The sequence below is a fragment of the Mobula birostris genome, chromosome 9, assembly GCF_030028105.1.
Source record: "Mobula birostris isolate sMobBir1 chromosome 9, sMobBir1.hap1, whole genome shotgun sequence".
NCBI classification, from domain to species: domain Eukaryota; kingdom Metazoa; phylum Chordata; class Chondrichthyes; order Myliobatiformes; family Myliobatidae; genus Mobula; species Mobula birostris.
The window spans coordinates 10,906,283-10,921,962 of NC_092378.1; the positions used below are offsets into that span (position 1 = coordinate 10,906,283).

Consider the following 15,680-nt stretch of genomic DNA (forward strand, 5'->3'; position numbering starts at 1 on the left):
GATACAGGTACAGCTGCATAAGGCCACTGTTGGGTTGTTTGGAACTGCGAGTGCATGTGCCAAATTTGACTCCATTAATTCCAATCAGAATAAGCTCAGTGACAAAGATAGTCTTTCTCCGGGCAAAGTGCTCCTGGAGGGAATCCAGGCACTGCCGACAGAACTAAAATTTCACGCTCTATAAATGCGCACCTGCAGCTCAACCATAACTTGATCTCCAGCCATGCGTGGGAAAGACTGCTCAGAAGATATAACTAATGCTTCACTTTCTGGTTCCTTCAACCCTTATTGTTTAGAAGCAGGGTTAAGCGGTGGCTGCAAGGCAACAAGACATATCAACAATCAATGTTGCTCAGGCACACATCAAAAATCGCAACACCGACACCCAACAATAAATCATTATATCAGTAGGCTATTAATTAACTGAGCCTCGGGTATGCTGAAGAGTCACTGCAGGTGTGCTTCAAAATGCAATAGCCAGCATTTCCAGAATGGTGATGGATTATTACATACTGCAGGCCATTGTACATCTGTGAAGTTTGGGTGTGCAAGAAAAATCCATGCCCTCTTTTACCGCAAACACGAGGAATTCTGCAGATGCTGGAAATTCAAGCACCACACATCAAAGTTGCTAGTGAACGAACTGGAAATTCAAGCAACACACATCAAAGTCGTTGGTCCTGACGAAGGGTCTTGGCCCGAAACGTCGACTATACCTATTCCTAGAGATGCTGCCTGGCCTGCTGCGTTCACCAGCAACTTTGGTGTGTGTTACCCTCTTTTACTGCACCTTGTTTACTCCTCAGTGGCTAAACGTGCTGTCTGTTCTAGTCTGGACGTCACCCCAGTTAGGATTGTGTTCCTGATAAGTTTTATGATAAATCTTAAGCTTTGATAACTCTTATACCACTTCAATAAATAGCTACTTTTTGTTAATAACTCTAGACAACAATTTTTTTCAAAGCTTACTTCCTCACAAATCTTTTATGTTTATGATAGACCACTTGAAGCTGAACACGAATATAATTTCAGATTATTTGTATCACATTGGAATTAGGAGAAACAAGAAATTAATTTTGATTGAATATAATGTGTTTAATTGTGTAGTAATACTGAGCCAAATATATTTTGTTGATGATTTCCATTTGTACTCAGTGTCTGAGGCTTCTCACTTACGTGCCCAACAATAATCAGCCAGCACCGAAGGTCAGATCAGCCATGATCTTATTCAATGGTGGAACAGACTCAATGGGCCAGTTAGCCTATTCATGTTCCTATTTCTTATGTTCTTATTCCAATTTCCTGATATTGTTTTTCCATGACCACAATATCCTGGTGAAACCATTCACCATGCTTGTCACTGACAGCCCCAAGATTTGAAGGGAAGAAGTCTAAATGGGAATACAAGTGAGTCTTTAGTGACATATTGCACGTATTGTATGCTTGAAGTGTGTTGTCAAGCAACTACATGTAGATTGGTGCTTTGTAGTTGCCAAACAAAAACTTTCAACAACATCCCTGAATGCTTTTCATGTGATTTTCTCCGGTCCACCCACTAAAGTTCTTTGAATTGTTTGTCGTAGATGATATGTTTGATTCATGGACCAACAAAAATGTCTTCCTTAATCAAAAAATGCCTTCCTTAATCTTGGCATCAGTTATTCTGACTTGAATTATGAATTAAAATAACAAATATAGGTGATTACAAAAAATGATATGTGATAGGGAAATTTCATGATAATTGTCATAATCAGCAGCCCAAAAATCATAAAGGTACATCCAAAAGTATTCAGGAAGGAAAATCTTTGTTGAACAGTATATCTATTATTCATGTACACACCATTGTGTTCTTTGGGATAATCAATTCACGCTTTTCCACAGTGTACAAATCACTTCTCTGAGGAAAAAATTCTAATAAATGCATATTGCATAGATATGATTTAAGTGTTACATTTGCTCCCTGCAACAATTTCCCAACACAGTTTCACTGTTATACTTTGTAGATTAGGTAGATAGAATTTACCTCGTTCATTCATCCCTGGTTAGTGACCCTGATAATCATATATCATGTATCACACAGCATGCATAACACCCTTATTGTTATAAAACGGCTCATCTTCTACCTCACTATGAGCAATTTATTGAGAATCAGAACTCTGTTTGCAATTGGATCAGCCACTTCAATAAACATATCAGATTGTTCAGTCAAGGTTGTCATGTGTCTCCGTATTACTGCGCACAAAAACTCTCAGTCCCAGAGCGATTGTTTCTCACTGTTACATCTTAATTATGTTTCTCTTGTCAGTAGTAATCAGCCATTTTTTATACCCAATGGATGGATTCAGTAACTCCTGAGTGAAAAGTTAAACTTACCTCGTACAATCTTTCCTTGTACATTAAATTTGTCTGTAAAATTCTGTTGATGTTCCAGTTCTTGACAGATAATCAATTAAGTAAATATTGCAGTGTTCTCTGTGGTAACAACCATACTTCAGTGACATGGAAGAGAGGACAGTAAATAATATTGATCTTAAATGTTTAATTTGAGCAGTCATCCTTTTATCAAGCCATCTGAATTAGAAGATAAACAGTCTGTGATTTCACTGCAGATACAGGTTGGAACTCTCTAGCTTGGCATTCCATGGTCTGGCAACTCCTGAGGTCTGGTACGTTTTGAATCTGTAGTACATATCTTTACTAATTAAGCAATTCTAACTAAGTTTTAAAATTAATTAAGATCAGTACTAATTGGTAGATAATTAACATACCAACGCAACTTTTACAATCCCAGTTTACAAATATCCCAGCCAACAGCTTTTCCGATTTACAGAAACTTTGGAGAATTCTTGGAATGCTTACGTAGCTTGGAGAGTGTCCATACTTAAAAGGAACAGTTCTCCTACTCAGAAGAAGGTGGTGGGGGTCAATTTCTGTGTCCAGAATTTTTGTGACCCTGCACTAGTCAGGTTGCAAGGGTGCCAGAATAAAGGGATTGAGGCTATAATTTATCATACAATTAGTCTAAATACTGGGCCTATATTCATTGGGAATGCTCCAAAGCAGACTGATCAATGGTTCAATGGTTGTATATGTAGGACATATCAATTAAGGCTTCTCCTGAACTGGGAAAATTCCTTGATGCCTCCAGAAGTCTAGGAGGTCAGATGGGAGTGATTGTGAATTTGATTCACATGAGGTGCAGTTCACATATTCTGCTATATGAGTTTCCAGCATGTTAACAAGTTATCTCCATAGCTCTGTCTCTAATTAAAGCTTTCTACAAGTATGCCTCCATGCAGGGAATTAGAATAAATGCTTTATTATTGGAAATTTGAAGAGCTTCTGTTTGTAGCTCGTAGGATAGAATGCCTGAAACAGAAAACTTACAATTTAAGGCTTTTTTCTCCACATAGCAAATTCTGGTGTGAGATTTTCATTGTGGGATCCGTAATTCCCCAACAAGCACTTCATCTTAACATGGTACACAATAATAAGAAATTTAATCTGCAAGACTTTAGATGATTCAGGCCTTTCAAACACTGTAAGTGCACTTAACCAAAAAGGTTCATAGTTATGTCTAAGTGCAACCTCATTGCTCTGGGATTATCTCTCTGCTATGGACTCTTGGGAAACATAAGAAGCTGCAGATTCACAGAGGCTTCTTTTATGACATCCCAAATAACTTGTGAAGCCAGGAGACTGAGACAACCGTGGCCTAATAAGGATTTATTGTACCTTGAAGAAGTTTGCTCAATGCACTTTTGAAATTCAGCCAAAAATATTGGAGCTGAATGAGTTTATATTTGCATCACAACTGGTAGCTGAAAAGATCATTATCTCCTTCATACATTAAATTGCCTTGACAACATTTTGTGTATTTCAGTTTGTTAACAGCAAAAGCGTCCCAGTGTGAAACTGAAGTCAGTTGTGACAGGACATGAACCTAACTGTTCTTTCCCATACATTCACACATGAATTACATTCCTTAAGTGAGCATTTGAGCAACAATCTATATCATTATTATGACTGAAATTTATTTATTGAGATACAGCCTCCGGCCCTTCAAGTCACGCCGCCCTGCAACTCCAGATATAATCACTGGACAATTTAAAATGACCAGTTAACCTACCAACTGGTAGATCTTTGGACAGTTGGTGGGAACCAGAGCACCCATGCGGTAACGAGGAGAATGTATAGGCAGTGGCGGGATTTGAAGCCTGATAAAGCGTTGTGCTAACGACTACAAAACTGTGCCATCTATTGAAAACATAATCAAAGCATAATGTATTGGCTACAGCTTGAAAATTAATGTAGAGTAGACAAACTGGAATTAAACTGCAGGCAAGTGCAATTCATTTTCACTCTGCTTCCCGGGTAAGAAAGAAATTTACATTTGAAATGAACAACTGAGTGCACTGCAGACAATTGTTTGTACAATATGGTGGGAATTTTGATAGATAAATGTACGGAAAACTGAAGCAGAAAGCTTACATTTTAAGGCTTTTGGTTAAGGTAAAGTTGTTTGTTGAGGCCATCTTAACCTCCTTATTGTGACAGAGAAGGAAGCCATTCTGCCCCACAAGTATATGTTGACTCCCAGCGGAGTTAACCCATTTGCCTAATTCACATTCATCTGATTTCCCTGTAGACATAAAACATTTTCTCTCTCTTAAGCCCATCATTTCCCTTTTGATTTTGATTTTGCACCAACAGTAATTAATGGCAACTAATTAATCGCTCGATCAAGGTCTCTTTGGAGGCTTTTGCTATTGCTTGCATGGTGGTGGGTGGTGCAATTGGGGGGAGTGGGAGGGCAAGGGTCCATGCTTTTGTGATGGAAGGGTGGACGAGGAGATTCGGGGTTCTGATTTTGCTATTGTTCATTCTATGGGGTTTCTTATTCCATGGACGTCTGCGAAGAGTAAGAATTTCAGGTTGTATACTGATATTAAAGTTAACTATTTGAACCACTTGTATGTCTTTGGGATGTGGTAGGAAATGTGAGCACCATTTGGGAGTAACAACTGCCTTAAGTTAAGGACATTTTATAGCTGGCTCTATCCTTGTTCTTGCCTCAGAAAACAGCAACTGAAAAAGGCATGGCATTGGTGTGTTGCTGCTGGAGGGAGCAGAAGTGTAATAATCAGAGAATGGAGTTTTGCTAAGTGGATTAGTGATAATAGCAGGCATCAAGCGCCTGCAATATGTCTGCAAGCTTCAGAAATATGAGAAGTCTCAGCCATTTGTCCTGCATTTGGAACAAGTTGAGATGTTCCTGCAATCTAATAGTATCGTTGAGCTCATACAACAGAGCAATGTAGCCTTACATGAGAAGAAAAGGGTGATATTGTTGCTGGAGAAATAGAAGACAGATGAAATGTCAATGAGTTTACTAGCAACACAAATCACAGATGAAGTCTCCGATGAGGTTGTTGTAAAGTCACTGACTGAACCTTATAACCCAGTGCATACAGAGATTTTCCAGGGTTACAAGTGTAGCACAGAAGAGCAGTGATCGGAGGAAATAGTTATAAATGTGAGAGATCCTGCAGATGCTGGAAATGCAAAGCAACACACACAAACTGCTGGAGGAATCCCGCAGGTCAGCAGCATCTATGGAAAGAAATAAACCGTTGACATTTCGGGCTGGGACCCTTCTTCCGGACTGAAAAGGAAAGGGGAAGACACCTAAATAAAAAGGTGGGGGGAAGGGGGGAGAGGAAGGAGGACAGCTAGGAGGTGATAGGTAAAGCCCGGTGGGTGGGATAGGATAGGAGAGGAAAGTGCACCATAAGAGGAAGGGAAGGAGGAAGGTATCCAGTGGTTGGTGATAGCCAGTTGAGAAGAGCTAAGGGACCAGACTGGGGACCAGAAGAAAAGGGGAGGGGGAGGGAATTTTTTTAAAAGGAAGGGGAAATCGATGTTCATGCCATCAAGTTGGAGGCTACCGAAACAGAATATAAGGTGTTCCTCCACCCTGAGGGTAGCTTCATCTTGGCACAAGAGGAAGCCATGAATCGACATGTCAGCATGAGAATGGGAATGGGATTTAAAATGTCTGGCTACCGGGAAGTTTCACTTTTGACGGATGGAGTGGAGGTGCTCGACGAAGCAGTCCCCACATAGCTGATGATTATTTCAAAGAGGTAACGTGCAGATCTTTTTTGGGTCAGGTACTCACTGCAGGATTGCTAAGGATACAGGGAGAATTCTGTTCATACCTGAGCTGTTTCAGGGATAATTGATTGACACGCTGGAGGAAAGTAGGCAGAATATCCAGTTGTACGGATAGGATGCTGGGAAATGCGAAGCAGTTGCTCTGAGGGCAAAACCTGAATGTACAGACATGAAACAAGCCGACAGAAGCAGTAATTAAACTGTACTCAAGAAATGATAGCCTTACACTCGAAAAAAAAAACAAATGCCCATTGGATGACTGCTTTGCAGAGCATCTGCATTCAGTCCACAGGCATGAACCTGAGTTTCTTATTAGCTGCTACTTTAATTCCCATCCCATTTTCACTGCTCCCTATCTATCTTCAGATCTTGCACTGCCGCTGTTATGTTCTGTAACTCCAGAAACTAATTGAAAGAAAAGCACCAGAGCCTGGGAAATTTGCCTACTTAGTTTTTCTTTAGTGATGATCTCACATATGACGTGATGGCGTAATGACATATGCGATTCATGTACTTCTTACGTGTAACCCATAATGAATTGTACAAGCAAACAAAGAATGCATAATCAAACAACATATTTACAATGCACTGCACTCCTCCCTGCTTAGCTATAAAGTCCAACTCAATATAGAATGCATCTCAACTCAAATATGCAACATAATACTTGATTTAAAGAATTGGCAGTTGTTGCGTTGTGTTCTGAGCCCGTAGTTTTCTAATCTTTTTAACTCTGCCTTGAGATTTTGGAGATGTTCCTTATCACCCTCACCAGAAACAATGATGTTGTCCAGGTAACACTGAGTGCCTGGACAGCCTTACAGAACCTGGTCCGTAGCTTCCTGTCACAGTGCAGGTGCAGGTGCTACTCTAAAAATAAGCCTATTATCGCAATAAAGCCCTTTGTGAGTGTTTTATAATGAGAAACACTCCAGACTCTTCTTTCTTCACCATCTGTAGGTAGGCATCAGCTAGGTCTACCTTACTGAAGTGTTTTTCTCCAGAAAGGTTTGCAATGATATTCTCTATCTGGGGCAATGGTAATTGATCTACTTTCAGTACTGGGTTGATGGTGTCTTAAAATCACCACACATCCTAACAGATCCATTCTTCTTAGCTACTGAGACCATGGCCTTTGCCCATGGGCTGCACCCAACCTAAGAAATAAATTCCTTCAGCCTCACTGGCTACTTGAGCATGGATGGTATACGGAACCAGACGAACTTTGTAAAACCTGGGAATGGCATTTTTATTAACACTATTTTACCCTTGATGTGTTTGAGTTTTCCAGCGCTATCCTTGAAAACTGCTGTGGCATCGTCCAGCACCTTTCTTAATTCACTTTCAGCTGACTCTGTTGCAGGTTATGCAGCATGCAGATGGTGGTTGGATTTCCAATTATGTTGCAGTGTCTCAGCTATTCATGACCCCGCAATATTGCCCCACTATCTTTACCACATACAAGCCCAATGAGGCTTGTTATTTGCTGTATTTTACTGTTATGGATGTCATTCCCACAGGATTTATCATTTCTCCAATATAGATTCTTAGTTGGATATCTGCAAGCTTCAATTCAATATCTTTGAATTGCCATTCAAACTCATTTTGTGGAATGACTGAGACAGCTGAGCTAGCTCCATTTGAATTAATTTGCCGTTCACTTCTGGTGTAAGCCATATTGCTTGTCAATTGTTAGTTTTCACATTGTAAGTCTCAAAGCTACACAGTCCTCTGTCACTCTCATCATTATCAGATTCTTATCAACTGTATGCTGATTAGTGCTCTTTGGGATACTGCTATTTGGCTTTTTATCTTTTTCTCTTCCCTGTGCGGTCCCATGTACTTCTGTCTGCCCAACGTGCTCTTTATGTGTCTTAACTTTGTTGCATTTTCTGCAAGTTTTGCCTTTAAACCTGCATTGGTCTGGTGTATGTGAGCCCCTGCCACAATGATAACACAGTTTGTTCAGTCAAGTAGATTTCTGTTTAGACATTGCAATTTTGTTCTTGCCCTGACTGCAACTCATTTGTGTCTTTGACACCCATGGCACTCAGCAACACTGGCACTCATCTTTTATTGGCTATTTCATTTGCTTCAAAATACTACTTAATTTGTTCAGTATACATCATCTAGTTACCTGTTGTGCAATCAAATGCATCTATCTTTCTAAAGTATTCAGCAATTTCTGTTATTTGTTTATTATTATCACTCAGTATTCACAGCTTGTTAATTTTGTCCATTTTCTGCCTTTTTAAAAACTTAAACATTTCTGTCCCGCTTCGGAAGAGAAAAATGTGCTGTGCTTCAACAGGTAGGTATTCGTGTGGGGTTCATATAAAACCTCCTTGTCGCCACTGCTATTTTTTGTAACTCTTGAAACTAATCGAAAGAAAAAAAACTGGAGCCTGGAAAATTTGCCCACTTAGTTTTTCTGCAGTGAGGTGCTCAGAGATAGTGTAGTGACATAATGATTAACCCCATTCACATAAATATAACCCATTCAGAATTATGTCAAGAAAGAATGCTTAATCAAACAATATATTTACAATATTACTCAAATATAACTGAAATATTGAATACACTACAGTTATAACAATGCCCACCATAAGCTTGAGAAGAAACATACCTCATTTTTCATCTGAACATTTTGCTGCCTTTCAGAGTCTGTCTTGCTTTTCCTCTCTCTATCATCAGGCATGACCTGCAGGCTATGTCCTGCAGCCTTGCATTTTGCAACTTGTGCAGTTTTTTTTGTCTGTGTTCTCACGCTTCATCTGCTCATGCTTTTCCTGAACAGACAAGCATGTTCTCCCTCCGAAACTATGATCATTAACCCATCAACCAGATGACCTCATTTACAATTTGTCCTTCAGACAATCATGGACCCAGCCTTTCAGAGATGTTGCCTTTTTCCTATCCAACTCAATCTCACCATCCCTGCACCGTCATTAATTTGTTTTCTTTCCTTCACAATTCTGATTAAGGTTTTCTACTTTAAACTTTATTTTTGTAATGCCTTTCACAATGCTACCTGACCCATTGAGTGTTTTCAGTGTTTTCTGGTATTAAGTCAGATGATGCCATTGTGAACAATGAGACACTGCAAGATTTCGAGACAATTTGGTGTCTATTTATGTTTTATTGTTTACAGAATTACAAAATGGGCTTGAATACGCAGACTAGACAAAAACTTACAAAATCCATTTTATCACAGTGTAGCAAGAGTGACACTGAAAACAGTTATAAACTGTACTACAATCATTGAAATCAATACAAAGAGGGAAATTAATAACTTCAACAGGGAGAGCAGGAAAGATGAAAATATCCAACCCCTACAGAAAATGAAAGTGTAAGTAATATAAGACCATAAGACATAAGAGCACAGTTAGGTCATTCAGTCCATCGATTCTGCTCTGTCATTTGATTATGGCTGCATAATTTTTTTCTCTGAACTCCAATCTCCTACCTTCTCCCTGTAACCCTTGACGCTCTTGCCAATCAAGGACCTATTAACCTCCACTTTAATTATACCCAGTGACTTGGCCTGAATGGATGGTAATGAATTCCACGGATTCTCCACCCTCTGACAAAAGAAATTCCTCCTTATCTTTGTTCTAAAGGGACGTCCTTCTATTCTGAGGCTCTGCCCTTTGGTTCTAGACTCTCTCACTACTGGAAACATCCTCTTCACATCTATTCTATCCAGGCTTTTCAATACTTGGTAGATTTCAATGAGACCTATCCACCCCCATTCCTCTAAACTCCAGTGAGTACAGACTCAGAACCATCAAATTCTCCTCATATAGTAATCTGAATATTCCCAGGATCATTCTTGAAAATCTCATCTGGACACACTCCAATGCCATCCTTTCTTATGTATGGGGCCCATATCTGCTCACAATATTCCAAATGTATAAGATAAGACTGAGAGTAGAGGCATGAGAGTGAGAAGATGGTGGCTCGATGCAGCGCGCGTAACCTCTCTGGTGAAATGATATCGTATCTATTAAATAGGGGCTGTGCACAATTCTGATTTGATGGAGACAGCCATGAGAGCACCAAGGAACATCTGGAGTAACTTCGGAAATGCCCGGTTCGCTGCCGCTACTACTGTGCGATTGAGAATCTCTGGAGGGAGGTCCCCAAAATCCTTGGCTTTGCCTGCTGCAGGCAGCCGGGGCTGGGGTCGAAGTACTTGGCAGAGATGGTGCTTGGTGCTCGATGTCGGAGAGCTGGTCGGAGCTCGAAGTTTTCGGACGGACTCAGAGTCGGACTGTGGTCGGGTATGGCAGGGAGAGTTTTCTTCCTTCTCCCGTCTGCATGAGGTGATGGGACTTTCGAGAGACTTTGAACTTTTTACTGTGCTAACGGCCTGTTCTTCATCAAGTTACGGTATTGCTTGCACTGTTGTAACTACATGTCATAATTTTGTAGTTTTTGTCAGTTTTTCAGTCTTGGTCTGTCCTGTGTTTCTGTGATATCACACTGGAGGAATATTGCATCATTTTTTAATGCATGCATTACTAAATGACAATAAAAGAGGGCTGCGTGTCCTCATAATCTAATCTAATCTAATGAAGATGGGAAAACTTCAGAAGGAATAATTTTATATATATAGTATATACACACACATGATTGTGCTTGTTGTGACTGTGAATGAAGTCTCCAGAGAGACACTGAAGCTAGTGGATATAGAAGCCTTTATTCAGTAAAGTGACCAGCGGGCATCATATTCAAGACACTCTTGGAAAAACAGGCCTGCCTGACCCAATATTACATGACATTTTATATGCTAAACATCAAAGGTAACAGCAGGTCAATTCTATTGTTACAAAGTCTACAATGCTTCCTTTGAATGTCATATAATTTTCAGACACCTCGATCTTCACACCAAACACTCCAGACACCCAAAATGAAATCCAATCACTGTGGACTCTGGGCTGCATTCATGCATATGTAGGAATCTAAGGTCAAATGGTGTGCTTCCTTGTTTGCAATCAACCCCAAAACAAAGCTTCAGGAAGATCATTGTTCAGAGCTGCATTTTAAACTCAGCTACCAGTACTTTTGATGTTTATCATAACTCTTTTAGTTTTTTATCTTCTAGGCATCACTAACAAGTCCAGCATTTATTGCTTATCCCTAAATGACATGAAGATGGGAAACTGGTGGTGAATCACCATTTTGAACAACTGTAGTGCTTGTAATGAGGGCACTCCACAGTGCTGTTGGCGAAGGAGTTTCAGGGTTTATCAACAATGATAATGAAGGACTGGTGCTATATATCAAAGTCAGAAACCTACAGCAGGCAATGTACCTTTGTCATTATGCATAGGGATATTTTGGAGCCTCTACCTCATCCATCTATTAACAATAATATATAATTGCAGCTGTTGTGACAGCTAATATCTATTTAGTGTTATGGTTGATGTTCAGAAAATATTTTGCATCATATACTTTCATGCAATCATTAATGCAACAATGCTCATATGTACTGCAGGAGGAGTTAGTATGATTTCTGTCTGGGGAAGTCATTCACAGGAATTATTAGTACCTGGAGTGCATAAGGTAGATAAACTAAGTTTAGCTTAGAACATAAAGTGTGTAATTGAGAAAACTATGGAAATTAATTAATTAATACTTCATATATTTATTTATTTAGAGATTCAGCGTAAAATAGCCCTTCCAGCCCCTCGAGACACGCTCCCCAGCATTCCCCTGATTTAAGCCTAGACATGGGACAAATTACAATTATCAATTAACCTGCTAACCAGTACATCTTTGGACTGTGGGAGAAAACCAAAGGAGCTGGAGAAAGCCCATGCATACATTGGGAGGACATAGAGATTCCTTACAATTAATGTTGGAATTGAACTCCAAACTCCAATGCCCTCACCTGTAATAGTGTCGCTCTATCTGTTACACTACGGTGACACCCAAGTAATATAAGTCACTGTTAGTAAACTCCAGCAAGTACAGGGTCAGAGCCATCAAATGCACCTCATACATTAACCCAATCATTCCCAGGATCATTCTTATAAACCTCTTCTGGACACACTCCAATGCCATCCTTACATAGTTAAGGGACCCACATCTACTCACAATTTTCTCACAATAGATGTTCTGGGTGGGGGTGTGGTCAACAGCCTGCCCCTGCATTTCTAATTACCAGTACTGTTCATTGTTCTTGTGTTAAAATGTTTTTGTGGGATTATGGTGTCAAGTTCCAGTTCATTTATTGTTACATTTTAGCTGGCGTTATACAGTTACTCGTTTGTGTATTTGTGGGTCACCCTAACTGTAACTGGGGTGTGTGATGGTCACCTCCCCTGTCTGTGTGAGATGGGTTGGGTTCACTCTCTGGGTCCGGGTACCCGCTCTGTTTTGTGTCTATCACAATAAAACTGTTGTTGAGTTCAAGTGATTCCTCGTCTGTCATTATGGACCAAATGCTCGCCACAATATATTTAAAATGGCAAGATTGTCCTTATTATGACTGTGAGAAAAGTCACTGGAGAGACACTGAAATTGGTGAATATAGTAGTTTTTATTCAGCAAAGCAAGCATTGGGCATCATATTTGAGACACTCTTGGAAGAAGAGGCTTGCCCAACCCAATATTACATGCCATTTTTATATGCTAAAGATCAAAGGTAACAGAAGAACAATTCTATAATAATAATGTATTTACAATGCCTCCTTTGAATTACATATAGTTTTCAAACACCCCCTTCTTCGCACCCACACTCCAGACTCTGAAAATGAACGTTAATTCCCACTGTCTCCCACTGCATTCATGCATATGCAGACATCTGAGCTCAGATGGTGTGTTTTTTTGTTTGCAATCAACCCCAAAATGCAGCTCCAAGAAGACCATTGTTCAGAGCTACATTTTAAATTCAATCTACAATCCATGTCCAGGTCTGAAAACTGGCTGCTGTTGGAAGCACTATTTGCTATATATCATAATTATGCTTACAATGTTTATCATTACTCTTTTTTTTATCTTCTAGGTATCACTACCAAGGCCAGCATTTATCGCCTATCCTTAAGCAACCTTGGGAAAGTGGTGGTGAGTCACCATCTTGAACGACTGTAGTACTTGTAGTGAAGGCACTCCACAGTGCTGTTAGCAAGGGAGTTTCAGGGTATATCAACAATGATGAAGGACTGCTGCTATAGATCAAAGTCAGAAACCTACAGCTGCCGATGTACCTTGTCATTATGCATAGAGATATTTTGGAGCCTCCACCTCACCTATCTAGTAACAATAATATTTAATTTCAGCTTTTGTAGCAGCTAATATGTATTTAGTGTTATGGTTGATGATTAGAAATTATTTGGCATCATGTACTTTCATGCAATCATTAATGTAACAATTGTCATCCGTACTCAAATAGGAGCTGGTATGATTCCTGTTTAGGGAAGTGATTCTCAAGAATTATTAGTGTCTGGAGTGCATTCGGTAGACACATTAAATTTAGCTTATAGTGTAAAATGTGTGATTGACAAAGCTAATAAAAGAAGGCAATTTATATTTAGATATTTACTTATTTATTTAGGGATACAGCGCGGAATAGGCCCCTCTGACCCTTCAAGCCACACTGCCCAGCCACCTCCCGATTTAACCCTAGTCACAGGACAACATACAATGACCAATTAAATTACAATCGGTACATCTTTGGACTGTGGGAGGAAACTGGGGACCTGGAGAAAACCCACGTGCACACGGGGAGGACATAGAGATTCCTTATAGATGGCATCGGAATTAAACTCTGAACTGTAATAGCATTGCTCGAACAACTATGCTGCAGCTGGAGGACCATAACCTTGTGGTTTGGAGGCTCACGTGCCTCAATGACCTCGAGACCTATGTTGGCTGGAGTCAGGGCTTCATACTTTTTGGCTGTTGGTAGGGTCACCCATGCCAAACAGGTCAAAGGGTAGAGGTCAAACTAAGAGTGGTCCACCCGTCCTCCAGGTTTGGGGTTCAGCTCAGGGCTAACAACCCTGACTGGTAAAACAAAATTGTTATGAAAGTGGCAATGAAGAGTCCTCCTACATCTGAGTGTGATGGTGTTCTGGAGTCTCCACCCAGAATTTGCATGACTGACAGTAGTGAAATCGGAAAGTAAACTACCGCCCTGATGAAGGATCCCATAAACTCCGCCAGAGATGGAGAATCTCTATTGCTGCCCTAAACGCCAGTGATGTAGCAGCAGTAAAAAAAAGCTATGCTACTGTGACAACCAAGTAATATAAGTCACTGTAAGTAAATAGTCAATTCAATAATTTCACAGATATAAACATTTAACTGTGGATATACCAAGTTTTGCTTATGGTGTAAAATGTGTAACTGAGAAAACGATGAAAATGATTAAATTTATTTTTGCTCTATATGTCACTGTAAGTAATTAGTCAATTCTATAATTTTATGGATATAAGTAGTTAACATTTATAGCTGGTATACATTAATGATAGTTGATAGATCATTTTTTTTAGGGGAGAAGTTAAATAAATGCCTTAAGAGTTTGCCTTTCCTGTATCTTGATCTAGAGCTATAAATTCAAGTCCCAGCTGGCAAACCTAGCTTCTTAAAATAATTAATTAAATATGTACTTCTTTTAAAAATCTACATACTGTAAAGTTATCTATGAAACTATCAGAATGCTTTAAAAATTCACTTGATTTCAAGAAAGAAAATCTAACCAGTCTGGTCTAATTGAGACTATTTTAATCATTTTACCGGTTCAAAGCGAATAGGAATGGGCAGTAAACACAGGTCACAAACAAGAGAAAATCTGCAGATGCTGGAAATTCAAGCAACAGAACACAAAATGCTGGAAGAACTCAGCAGGCCTGGGAGCATCTGTGGAAAAGAGCACAGTCGACGTTTCGGTCTGAGACCCTTCACCAGTCCTGATGAAAGGTTGCGGACTGAAACATTGACTTTACTCTTTTCCATAGATGCTGCCTGGCTGCTGAGTTCTTCCCACATTTTATGTTGTGTTACTAACTAATAATAAGGTGCATTTATGACATAAGTTAAAAAGTAAACAGTATAACACAACTGGCGATTCATGCATGTTGAAACTTGGGTGGAGCCAAGGAGTTCAGTAGCATTATCGCCTGGGGGAAGAAAATGTTCTCATCCTATTTTCTGTTGTCCTAATACAGCAGTACCTCCTGCCTGCTGGTCGGGGATCAAAGAAATTACTGGACAGATGGGAGGGAACATTGACAACGCTAAGAGCCATGTGTACGCAGTTCTCATAATAAATAATTCTGATGTATGGAAGAGAGACCCCGATGATACTCTCAGCAGTCCTTGCAATTGTTTGCAGGGACTTGCAGTCAAATGCCTTGCAATTCCCATGGAAGGTGATGCAGCAACTGGTCAGGACACTTTCGATGATGCTCCTGCAAAATTCGGTTAGAATGAGAAGGGACCCTCCTCACCTTAATCGTCTCAAGAAGTGGAGTTGCTGCTGTGCTTTCTTCACCAAA

General features: G+C 39.9%; 1 protein-coding gene across 2 annotated transcripts in view; it reads left to right on the forward strand.

Annotated features, from left to right (window-relative positions):
• Positions 1–13,245, forward strand: part of LOC140202530 (ras association domain-containing protein 9-like) — a 57,088-nt gene extending 43,843 nt beyond the window's left edge. For both annotated transcript variants that reach the window (XM_072267482.1, XM_072267483.1), the window contains exon 3: positions 13,187–13,245. In XM_072267482.1, the coding sequence (XP_072123583.1) occupies positions 13,187–13,225 (39 nt within the window). In that variant the 3' untranslated portion in view covers positions 13,226–13,245. The remainder of the gene's footprint in view (positions 1–13,186) is intronic.
• The last annotated feature ends 2,435 nt before the right edge of the window (positions 13,246–15,680 follow it).